Source organism: Lissotriton helveticus, chromosome 5_1, assembly GCF_964261635.1.
Source record: "Lissotriton helveticus chromosome 5_1, aLisHel1.1, whole genome shotgun sequence".
NCBI lineage: Eukaryota > Metazoa > Chordata > Amphibia > Caudata > Salamandridae > Lissotriton > Lissotriton helveticus.
In genome coordinates, this window is record NC_136065.1 from 980,173,328 (window position 1) to 980,186,282 (window position 12,955).

General features: G+C 45.8%; 1 protein-coding gene across 3 annotated transcripts in view; it reads right to left on the reverse strand.

Moving 5' to 3' along the window:
• The window catches only part of LOC144755038 (uncharacterized), a 446,749-nt gene that overhangs the window by 193,426 nt on the left and 240,368 nt on the right, over positions 1-12,955 (reverse strand). For 2 of the 3 annotated variants that reach the window (XM_078643489.1, XM_078643490.1), the window contains exon 5: positions 2,436-2,488. The exons of the other annotated variant lie outside the window; for it this stretch is intronic. In XM_078643489.1, coding sequence (XP_078499615.1) covers positions 2,436-2,488 — 53 coding nt within the window. The remainder of the gene's footprint in view (positions 1-2,435; positions 2,489-12,955) is intronic. 3 annotated transcript variants of the gene reach the window in all.

Genomic DNA, 12,955 nt, shown 5'->3' on the forward strand with positions numbered 1-12,955 from the left:
TGACTCTGCAGCTTTGAGGACCAGGCGTCGCTGAGAAAGGCCAGGATCCATGGACGAGCTGTTCAACGAAGGATGTCAAGTGCTGAGGGGTCGGTGTCCGGCAGGAGCACCAACAAGCATTATCAAAGGCATCCAAAGCAGGAGCTAAAGAAGGAGCAATGTCAGGACCAGCAAGATCCAGGGGACTCACCAAAAGCAGAGGAGTCATGGTAGGCCACGAGCAATCAGGGGAGCCCAAGAGAAACAAAGGTGACCCTCAAATGGACCCACAGGCCGGAGGCACTGGAGTAGCAAGAGGACCTCAAGCAGTTGACAAAAAGATGCAGGCCACATTGCAAACGATGTAGTGTGGCGGAAGATTCTGATCACAGGAGATGCTCGAGGTTGGGACTATTTGGAGCCCGAAGTTGTTCTTGGATGGAAGCCAACAAGCCTTTGCAAGTGCAAGTTGACACGGTGCCCAGGTGTCCAGTTATTGCAACCCCACAAGGTATACTGGCCTCAAACTTGTTGAGAGGGCAGGCCTTGGGAGCTGTGAAAAACTACCACCTGTGTTCGGAGTCTGGAGGCGCTCAGGATCAGCAGACCGGTCAACTTAGTTGCAGTGCCTGCGAATTCAGGGGAGTGACTCCTTCACTCCAAGTGAGATTCTTTCAGGTGTTTTTGATGCCCACAGGCCTTGGGAGGTTCCTGTATGGTGCACAGGCACAGACGATGCAGCAGACTGAAAGGGAGATGAAGTCGAGCCCAAACGACATCTAGCAGACAGTAGAAGAAGAAGTGGTGTCTGATCTGAATCTTATCATACGACAAATCTAGGGACCTACAGCCAGGTAAGCCATTAAGTACCCAAGGAAAATGGTTGGTATGACTCAGGAGACCCTCCCAGGGGAGAGTCTGGACAGAGGGGAGGTAACTTCCATGTCCTTTGTCCAGTTTCACACTAGGGTGGGAACCAATGACTCCCAGGACTAGTTTGAACTGGGCTGTGCATGGGGACAACAAATGTGCCCCACATGCAGACTGCGTGGCGCTGACTAGCGCACCCACCCTGCCCTAATACACTAAATCCTATCTGGGAGGTGGTCACACCACCCTATGACGGGATACCTATTGTTCTGCCTTCCCCTGCTTGAGCTTGGCTCAGCAGCAGGAGGGCAGAATCGTGTCTCTGGCCGACGCCAACCATTTTGTGCTGTCTGGGTCTGGAAGACTGGTACCGAGGACATGGAGGGCTTGTCCAGTGCTTGGAATCATACCTTCCACATTGTTTATGGTGTGGGAGTATGATTCCAACATGTTTGATGCCAAAAAAGATAGGATTTGTTGCAGCCAGTTTCGAGATGGTCATCACATAATTATGCGATGCCCCTCTATATGGCATAGTTCCAATTCACTGACAACCCAGGAGAATGGACTCCGTAGGCTGCAGGGGTGTCCTGCTCATGCAGGGGCATCCTCTTACTTATAACCAAAAACTGTACCTTTAGGATTGCAAAGGCCTGCTATATGGGTGACTTATAGGTTTTAAGTGCTTTGACCCTAGCTATAGGAAACCTATATCTTTAGTAAGTGGTGCTAGCACCAACTTGCACAGGCTACAATGGCAGGCCAGTAGTTCCATTTTCAAATATCTTTCATGATTGGCAAAATGCATGCTTCCGCTGATGGGGGACCTCTGGGGTACCTATGCCCTGGATGCCTTTGTACCATATACTAGGGACTTATAAGGGTACCCAAGTATCCAATCTGGGATGTACCTACGTACTGAACATAACAATTTAGGGAGAACGAAGATAGACTGCGGTCCTAATTAGCAGGATCCCAGTCAGACTAGTCAATAACAGCTTAGCACCAGGCAAAAAATGGGAGTAACCATGGAAGCAGATCCTATTTTCCTACACATACCCACTTATTTCCTTTAAAGTTACTCACACATCCGCCTTCTCACCCATACAAACACTCACACACTCACTCACACAACCACTTACATACCCATTCACACATCCATACAAGCACTCACAAATTTGCTCACTCACCATTACAGCCATTGTCACACTTTCTCCAATATAGCCACACACCCCAACTTACTTAACAAAACACCCACTCAAACAGCCACTCACTCACCCACACAGCTACTTACACACCCAGTGACTCACTCATATAGCCATTCAGTCACCCACCCACTCACCCATACAGTCTTTACACACCCAGTTACCCACCCATAGAGCCACTCACACCGCCACTCACTCACTCTTACAGCCACTGGCGCACCCACACACTCACCACTCACACAGCATGTCACTCACCCACACAGATGCCCACGCACCCGAAGGTGATGAGTGTGCTTTTGAAAGGAACTGACATGTTGTCCTCACTTGTGGAAAACCTTTCAATTGCCCTATGAACATTGTTTTTTTATTTTGCATACTCACTGTGCAACTGTTGGTATTCCAAAGACATTATGTTTATCAAGAAGAAATGGTTGCTGAAATCAAAAAGAAAAGGTTGCTGAAAATGATGCACTGAGTATTTTTTCCATGTTTATGGACAAGCATTGTATTTACACAGAGCAACTGCAAGGGGGATGATTTCCAAAATGCATCTCTTAATGAATTCTGTGGCATGCATTAATGGAATTGATGGACCCAGTTCAGAGGGCCGGTCTCTTTTGATGTGAAGGAGCAGTGTTGGTTGTTAACACTCTCTGCGGAGGCGTTCTCATGAGCACCACCTGCTGTAAGGAAGCAAGCCAGCATACCCCAAAGGAGAGTAGAATATATACACATACATATGTATATGTATGCACTTAAAAAAACAAACGTTACAGGAATGTTATAGTTAGTCTCAGATTTCACTCGTAAACCAGATATATATATATATAAACATAAATAAAACATTAAACCATTAAACACTGATAAACAATTTTTACATTCAATTTCGTTTTCTAGCAATATGGCAAATTAGACTTCACAAATATTTATTAACACTTTTTGTCCCACAATATTTTTGCAGTCACAATATCTTCACCAAACTACATTTTCGTATCATTTTTCGGGTTACAAACTGAAACATTATAGCACGGAAAGTGATAGTGAAGACCTTTCCAACCTGCAGGTGTAACATTAGGGAAAGGATGAATTTACAAAGTATGCACAAAGATTTCAAGTACCAAACTGTGTCAAGAAACAGATGACCAATTTAGAAATGGAATGAAGTGGCCAATTTATAGGTATAAATAGTATTGAATGATGTGTGAACTGAAATAAACTCCTGGGCACTTCTGCCTATAAGAATGGTGCCACTTGGATGACAATTCTGGACCTTCTAGCATGTAGCAAATGCCATTTACAAATCAAGCTCTGAAAACCTTTGCTAGAGCCACGCATGTGTTTACATTTTACGTTGAAACTGACAATTTCATCTAGCTACATCAATTTAACCTTTGTTTTGTAAGTGAATTTTCTGAGGTTTATTTAAAATGTAAAGTAAGATATCATTAGCATACCTAACTATGACTTCACATTAATCTTTGTTTTTTTTCAGTTAATTTTTTCAAATTTGAAGTAAGATTATATTACCATATCTAACTTTGTTGAACTCCTGTTGTGCACTGGGCCTGTGGCCGATCCTCCCGGGCAGCCAATCCTTCCATCGCCAACGGACATCATACTGCCAATTTTTTTCAAATTCTCTGGATGTGCTGGCTCCCGTGGGACTCCTGTGAGCCCAAATGTACAGATGTTTAAACATTTTAAACCTCAACTACTCCAAAACTACTGAACCGATATACTCCAAATCAGAAACCACATTCTTTCTGTCTCTAGATCCAGCATTCTGCCAGTTTGGATGTATTTATGTTTGTGGGTCCCTTGCTTGCTGCACAACTGGATTCAAGCTACACTGGCTGATAAGGGATGATACCCAGAAACCTGTCCTGGGATGCTTGTTTCAGGTCCAGCGAGGACCTGGCCTGACAGTTCGGGCTTGACTGTTTCAATGGCATCAGGGTCAAGACTGATTTGCAAATAGCTGGGTCCAAACTGAGGTGAGGTGCTGAGCAAAATAACGATGGAATAAATCCAGGTCTGTGACAGGGGGTGAGTGTTTGAAAGGCTTTAACAATCTGTTCATCATTTTATTTTGTGATGTTGATATTTCTGTTAAGCCAATTCAGTGCTGTTCAAAATTCCCTATGGAACATGCATGGGAAAACTGCATTAAATAACCCCCTTCTTCTTGGCCCCTACTTGACTGATCACCCTGAAATTTTAAAAGAAGCAGCCAAGGAATATGAATATTTTTGGGGACATTTTCATGAAGATGCCTTAAATGTTCTTTGGTGTGCGGGCAGCTGGGGGTCTGCCTCTGGTTGTCCGTCGGGCTCCTTGGTGCCCTGGCCCCATCGCGGCTTGCTGTTGGTTGGTCTTTTCTGCTCCCAGTGTGACTGGCACACAGGCTGGTTGCTCCTCCTGCCCTAGCCTGGTGGCTGGTGGTGCGCCTGGGACTAGGGGAGGGGGGGTGTTGTTTGTTTTGTCCGTCCTCCCCCAGGGGAATTCCCTGTGGTTGATTGCCTGTTATGCTCCCTTTTCCGGTGGCCCCTGGGAGTCCGGGGTTCGTGCCACTGCTGTTTGGACTGGGCTGTCTTTTACTTGTACTGTGTCCTGGTCATTGGCGCCTGGTCTCCTCTCTTCCTTGGTGCAGTTGCTTGGCCTTGTGCCTGTTTTAGGCTTCCTGCCTTTCCTCCCTGGGTGCTCCTGGTCTTGCCTGGTCTCTGGCGTTTGGCAGAATCGAGCCTGGTCGAGGCCTGGGTGGGAATCCACCTGGGCTTTCCTGCTCCTGTGGGCTTTTCAGCACCTGTCGGTTGCCTTCCTCGGCTCTGCATCCTTGCCTGTGCGCTCTCTGGGTGTCCTGGCATTGTGAGCCGGTTGCTTTGGTCTGGTTCTTGCGTGCACTCCTGGCCCTGCTCCTGCCTGCCGTTCTTATCTTCCCCAAATGCCCTGATGCTGCTACTTCGTGGACCTTCTTTTGGCTGGCGACCTTTCCGCCCTGTTTGCCCCAGGCCGGTCTGGCCTTGTTCCGGCCTGTGTGGAGCCCTGGTGTTCTGTGCTTCTGGGTTGGCTTGTCCGGGGTCCCCTCCAGTCGCTCCTGGTTTGCCGGGTTGTGGCTGGTTTGGCTTGGTCTCCGGTTGTGCCTCCTTTATTTCGTTGGCTGTGCTGTGGCTTTGTGCCAGCTCTGGGGTGTATTTAGTCTGGTGTCCCCGGTCCCTTTCCTGGTGCCTGTGTCCTGGCTTGTGAGCTCCCTGCCTGTTGGATGGCCTGTCCCTCTCCTGTCGGTTCCTGGTTCTTGCAGGCTTGGGGTGTTCCTGCCATTTGTAGACTCTTGGTTTGGTCTGGGCCTGTCTTTCCTGCGTCCTCACCCAGGTCCTGCTCCTGGGGTGTGTCTGTCGGTGGGCATGCCCCCCGTTATCCCTCCCCTGTTGGGGTGCAGTCCTGTAGTGTTAGTCTTGTCACGATAGGGGTCTGCCCTTCTTGCTGCTGGTTGTCTGCGGCCTGGTGCTGCTTGTGCCTCTGGCTTCTCTGGTTCCTTTGGTTTCCGGTCTGTTGTTTCCTTGCCGGCAGCTCTGTTTTTCTTTGGCTGTTGCCTCTGTTGTGTTTTCGTCCGGCCTGCTGTGTGGTCCGGCGGTTCTGTGCTGGGGGCCTCTGTCAGCCTTCCTGCCCTTTGCCTCGACCTGTGCTCAGCGTGGTTTTCTGCCAGGTGCGGGTTGGGCCACTGGGTCCTCTTGCCTGGGAGGGTTGCTTGGCTTCGCTTGGCGTCAGTCCTGGCTTCCTGGTTCTTTTTTGCTGGTTGTGGCTGTTTTCTCTCTGCCCAGGGTTTTTCCCCTGCTCCTGCCCGCCCTTGATGCGTGCTGGGCTGTGGAGTTTGCATGTCTGTGCAGTCTGTTTGACTCCCGCACTGGCTTTTGTTGCCTCTCTGGCTTCCCTGGTTTTGGGGGTTCATTTTCCCTCCACTTGGGGTCGGGGGTTTGGGGTTGTGGCCATTGGCCCTGTCCCGTACCTTCATCCCTGTGTGGTTCTGGACTGTTTGTCCCCGGTCTTTGCTGCCCTCTCTGTTGTTTGGTCGGCTGTCTGCCAGCTCTTTCTGGGTGTCTTTGTGTCCAGGGAATTAGCCTCCCGTGCCCCTGCTGCTCTGGGGTTTTGGGTCGGACCCTGGCTCTGTTTGTGGCCTTGTTCCGTGTGGGGCATTTGGCTTCCTGGGGTTTGGGTATCTGGCTCTTTCCCTGTACTTTCTGTTTGGTTGGGGTCTGGCTGTCTGGTCCTCAAGAAATTCGTTCTTTCTGAGGTTGGTTTCTGTTGGGTTCTCGGGCCTGCTCCGTGCTGGCTCTGTGGGCCTTTTGGGGTGGTGTTCCTGGGGTTGTTTTCCTGTTTACCCTGTGTTTTTTTGTGTGCCTTCACCTTTGCTGACTTGTGGATGGCTCCCGGGCTCACGCTGTGGCTCTGCCTCCAGGGCTGGGTGCTTGGTGGTTGTCATCTGGCTGCTCTGGTGGTTGGTGCTGGCCATTCTTTCCTGGGGCCTGGTCCTCCTCTGAGCTGTTCGGGTGCTTTGTCCTCTGGGGCCCAGGTCGTTCTGGGGTTGTGCCTTCACCCTGTTAGCTGGCCCTGCCCTCTTTCCATTTTCTATCTCTGGTGTGGCTGGAGTTTGCTCTGCGTCTGGCTGCTGCCGGGTCCTGTGTGCCTGTCTTGCGGTGCTGGGATTGTCGGCCTTTGTCCGGTGGGTTCCCTTGGCCGTGTCCTGTTGGGGCTTTGGGGAAGGGGCTTCTGGTTCGTGCTGGCTTCCCTCTGTGGGTTGCCCTCTTCTTCGGCTTTGGTGGGTGCGTTCCTGCTGTGGTGGGGTGCTTCCTGTCTGGTTGCTCTGCCCGTTGTTTCCCATGGTTCTTTCCTTTAGCTTCCCTTGGTTTGCTGCCTTTGTGTGGTTTTCTGGGTGTGCTTGAGGGTTCGGAAGGCCGGGTTTTCTGCTTTGGTATTCTCCACTTTGTTAATGAATGGTACGAGGACATAAGGGACCTGGGGATAATGCTCTATTACTTACCGGTAATTTTCATTACTTCGGGTCCAGTTGTCCTTGCTCCAGTCAGGCGCCCCACCCTCCCTCCCGTACGGCCGGCCTTCCTGGGGGCTTGGTTGTTCAGGCAGAATGCTGGGTTAGTGCTGAATATGTACTCCAGTGGGAGGGGCGGGGTTATGGTTCCAGCATTCCTCTGCTCTTTTTTTCCTGATGGGAGATTGTTATCTCCACTTTGTTAATGAATGGGACGAGGACAACGGGGCACAAAGTAATGAAGATTACCAGTAAGTAATAGAGCAATATCCATTTGTAGCCTTCAATTTGTTTATGATTTTATTCGACAGTTAATCATCGCGTCACTTATTCTGGAGTGTGGGGCTTTGTTAGAATCTGTTGAAGAAGATTCAAATAAAAAAATCTAATTACATTTCAAGGCTTTTGTGCATGTGACATATTAAATATTTCAATGTACAGATGTTATTGATTTTCTGTAACAGAAACCGTGCAAGCTTTTCCCCCAATTCTGTCTTCGTGCCTTAGAAAGTGATTTTAGTTGGTTAGAGAGACGGCAGTCAACAAAGGTTTAAAATAAATATCATCTGAATGCATTTTTTAAAAATGTGTAACACATAAATGGCAGCATTCAGCTCCACATCAACATGTAAACTACTATATTTTTTGCTAACTGCACATAAATTGCATTATAAAAAATATCGGGTTTTTTCAGTGTTTAAGATTAATTAAAAAGCTGCAGTGTTTGCTTTTTCATATTTAACCTTCAGTAAGTTGCTTAGATTAACATTAACAATTTAAATAAACTTCAACCTAAAAAAATGCCTAACAAGCAGATATGAATGGTCTCTGGGCGCCATTGGAATGTACAGTCGAGGCAGTCTAAATTTTCCGAAACAGTTTACTGACTACAGGATTATCATCATATGAATACAAAATAAGCAAATAATGCCACATGCAGTGCTCTGATAACAAGAGACTTCTTACAGTGTGCCCTTCACTGTTGTCCTATATTTCGCTAGAAATATTCTTCTTAGGCCAACAGCTCTCTGCAAATCCACCCGAGGGCTGCACATTAGCAAAAACTCATTTGTACAATGCTCCATATTCATTATCTTCTGCTGTGGCTCCAAATGTGTCACTATTTGCTTACTTTCTGCTCTTTGCAACCTGAGGCACAAAGGTAGATTTACAAAGCAGTCTGTCATTTTGCACACCAGGGGGCTTATTTACAAGGCCCTTGCGCCACTTTTGCATCATATTTAACATGGGAAAAGTGACACAAAAAGTGGCGCAACTGCTTTTCGACCTTATCTTCATTTTGTACAGCGACGAATGTACAACGCCGGAGCTCAAAATGTTCATTCGGTAGGATTTGTAAAATCCAACATCAATAACAATTTGTGAGGCAGGATTCCATGTTGTGAATAATACCAAATAGCTGTAAATTCATGAATTTGAGCCCTACTCAGGACAACAGACCTCCATTCCTGCATACAGTGTTTTTTTTTCTGAGCACGCCCTCTGCCACCAAGAGACATTGATGAGGAACTTGCAGTGGTCACTGTCAGCTCCACCAATGCCAGCAAGCATCGTTATGGAAGTAGAAACTGACTATGGTGGCAGCTTCCACTTTGAGAATCTGTTTGTGTTCACAGTTGTGGTTGCAGACCATTGATATATGGCGGTCCAAATTTGGAATCATGTAGGACATGTAGGATGCCACTTACATGCCTCTCCTACCTCCTGAATTGCAAACAGTCATAAAGCGCAATTTAGAGTGGTGAAGACAATTCCCACTCAGAAAGCACCCCCTGTGCAATGCTGCTTTTGGTGTTTCTTTCAGCGAATCGTGTGCGTGTGAAGCCGTAGGATCTCCTCTTCCTTGAGTTTATCGGTCTTTGAGTCCACTTGTGATGTCTGCTCATGCCTCGTCCGGTTGACTTTTCATGTCACAGGACCATATTTCTTCTATTCCAACATGTGACTTTACGTTTGACTTCTCTGTCAAATTATGAGCGAATACCTTATTACTGTCTGACCATTTATTCTATTCTTCACTCTTGACTATTGCACTGCAACTCTACATTCGAAGTCTATATCCACTGTGACAAACTTGAGATGTGTAAAAGTCTTTATGGAGTTTCTGTTCATTAGGAGCAATTAAATCAAGATATTGTTCCCACCTCTAATGGTTATACAGTCTGACTCAGTTGATCGTTCTATGATTGAAATTATCTTGTGGAATTTTAGATCGGTTGGGAGAACCATTCTTGAACCTAAACTTTGGGTAACTAAGGTAGTATTTTATTTGTGAGGACTTTTGGTTTATGTGATTCAACCTTGGGTCATTGATGAACACAATCGCTTTTATGTTTTATCAAACATGGTAGCTCTTTGTTACTTATTTCAGAAATGACAGTCATCTTTATAAAAATGAACCCATTTCCCTTCTCGCCAGCGCTCTTCCGACCTTCTTTTTCCCTGATTGGCATGTGTGATATAGTCTGTGGAATGCACGTTTTCAATGTGAATAGAGCACACTGGACCCTCTACCAAGTCACAAGAACAGCTATATTTCGATATTTCGAATATGATCAGGAGAGTCCTGTGCTCTTTGACTCTATGGCCTGAGTCAACTTTCTCCATAGATACATACTTGACTTACTCCAGTATTCTGCAGATTCCTTGGCTTGTAACAGGCATGTGGCTAGGAGGGACTCTCTCATTTCAGAATGACAGACTGGCATGTGGTCTGTTGGTCTGCAAGGGGGTAGGAGGCCATTGGCTCCATCACCCTGGCAAAGAGATCCCAGCCTGTCTGGTGGGATTTTTGTGCCATGAAGGGCCAAGGCACTGAAGGCTTGCTAAGAGGCACAAAGTTGATATCGCTCGTTCAGCAAACATTCCCTTCAGAGTTAACAGACTCCCACAGTGAGAATGTATTTCTCGGAAACATATTTAAATGACCCAACATGTAGGGAGTTTTATACTGTACACCGGGGACATCCTGCACTTTCCCAGCCTTTTTTCACTATTGTATTGCCAAAACATGCAGGGAAAATAAGCATGGCCTAGTGGTCATATAGTGGACAGACGCTGGGTCAGGGGTCCACCACAGGACTTTTGGGTCTGGGGTTACTCTTGCTGAAGCCATTAGAACCTCCACTGGTGGTAAGCCAGAGGTTCCATAACCCTAGAGGGAGTGGAGAATCTGCAGGCTTGAAAGGGGTGGAGAACCATCTGTTTACAGCATTCCCCCCACTCAGCCAAGCTGCTAGAACTGATGTATTCCAAGTGGCTCTCTATCTCCCAGATCTAGTTTCACCTTTGAACCACCTCCTAGCCACCAGACGGGTGCGGAGAACCAGAAAATATCTGAATGAGAAAGTATTAGGAATTGTAGGAAGGACTGAGCACAGGAGGGAAACAGTGTGGGAACATTCAGTCCTCTATACCAAAATTTACCTGAATGCAGATTCCATCATTAGCACATGAACCTTCCCTTTGTATGCTTCCATGATTCCAATAACATCTAGAGCAGGGAACTAGAAACCTATCTTTTGAACCAGGTGATTGAAGGAGAGGAACTCGTGTTCACCCGAAATGCATAGGGAAAATAGGACTAGAGGACTGCAGAATAAATTGTATGGTCCTGCATGGGCCGAAGGCAGCAAGGTGCATCTTGTGCACACATGTCTGGAGTTAGAGCATGTGTGACCTTGCGAGCCTTCTTCTGAGAGAAGGCTATTTAGAAAAGCGGCCCCCAATTAAGCCATCATTAAAGATTGCCTAGCGTGTGATAAGAGCATTTGTACCATTTGTTTATCATATGAAAATCTTTCACAAGCTGAGCCCTGCTCTAGTGGGAGACTAGATAAAAAGTATTTGAAAGCACTAATATCAAACTATGTCCATTCACAAAGGCTCTCGATAGAAATTAAAAACCCTTCAGTGTTGGCTAACTCTCACTTGAGCATGGATAAATTACCGGTTTAATGCGTGTGGGCGGCAGGAAAGATCCTCATTATTCCACTTTAGGGCTGACACTGCTATGTACCTACGTTGCTTCGCTTTGGCCTTTCAGAAAAATGTGCCCATGTCCTAGTGATGGAAGATCTGCTCAAACAAAGTTACACTTTCGTTTCTTCTGTAAATTCTAAGTAAAATCCAGCAAACAACTTTTAATTCAATGTATTAGATCACCCAATTTTAGGCAGTGTAGAACAGCTGTATGCTACCTACAGCAAACGGAGAATGTTGACTGGTGTCTTTATGTAGCATCCTTTTTCTGATCTGCTGTACAGTCACGTAGCACGATGCACTTTGAGGCATTTATTATTTTTTTAAATCATTTTCATGTCTTTATTGCATATAACTCACTGTATTTTGATATGATTTTTTTTTATATATACTGTTATTTGTATGATATTTTAATCATGGTTTTAATTGGAATAATGCACTTTCGTGGTTGCTATTTGCACCTGAATAAAGGAATTTCTGAATTACGTAGAACAGCATAGATATAAGCAGGTGGAAAATGGTGGACAACACTAACCAAGCCTCTGCCCTCACTATGTGCTTTATACCAACATCTCACCTGACGAGCAAATACTGGCAGAGCAATCCCTGCTCTGAGATTACATTAACACTGTTAGTTGATCTAATTTTACAAGAAAGTGTAAGAAGCACTCTTACAGAGATTTGATAATATAATATAAACCTAATGTTTTGTACTTTTGTGAAACAAAAAATCTCTAACACTTAATATAAATGAGCCAAACTATGACTACACTGATCTTGCAGTTTTTCATTCCAGTTTTTTACTTTTCTGATTAGATACAGCTACTTTGATCTTTATAAAAGGAACTGTGTAGAATGCTAGAGAATACTGGTGAACAGGTGACACTGGAAAGTGGACTGTTATGGACAAATATTTCAAAATCATTATTTTAGTAAAGTGCTCCTTTTAGAAAGTGGTTTACTAGTAGTGATGAGCAGGGACCTGCCACTAGTAATAAGGTCACAAACACAATAAAGGGTTCATTCGAGGTCTCAATACATTATTTCCTTGCTTAATCCTTGGTAGCTGGCAATGACCAGGCAGGATTAACTTAGTAGACAGGTGTGTAAAGCATTAAAAACCATCAATACATCACATACATAAGACTCAATAGACAAGAAAAATCCAACACCAATTCATGAAAATAGGATATATTTGTATGAACAAATGGACACGAAATGACAAAAAAACAATGCAAGGAGCCGGCGATATGAATGTTTAAAGAATACGAACTTTATAGTGCTTAAAAGCCTAAAGATGCAGGTAGGGACATCTAGTTGTGCTTGACTCTCTCAATGTCGAGCAAGGCTCCACATCAGGTCGGGGTTCCAGCCAACAATGGCGGCTTGGTTTAGCACGAGGCATTGGTTAAATCTTGAAAGTCTTGAGCTCAAAGAGCTTTCATTTGGATGAACCTGAAATCCAGGCCACTTGACTCTCTTCGATGGTTCGGTCACCTTATGGGGCTTTTTGACTGACAAAAACTCCCCAAACTTCTAGATCTCCTTCCAGAAGGTCCTTTTGGGTTTCCAAAGTTCCACAACACAAACCCACTGGTCTAGAAGGTCTGAGATGGTCCTTGGAGTGTTGGGACTACATTTTCCAGAATGCACCTGCCTGGCTCCTTAAAAATCCACAGGATTCACTCCAGATGGGTCCTTCTTGGTGAGGATGGTGCAGCTGGAGCTCTGTTAACCTGTTGCTTTTAGGGAGTTACATTCCTTAATCCTTGTGAAGCCAGGCAAAGCCCTTTGTGCTGTAGTTCCAGAGTGTGCTGCAGATGCAGTCCTTCAGAGTGCCATCCTTTGGGTGCAG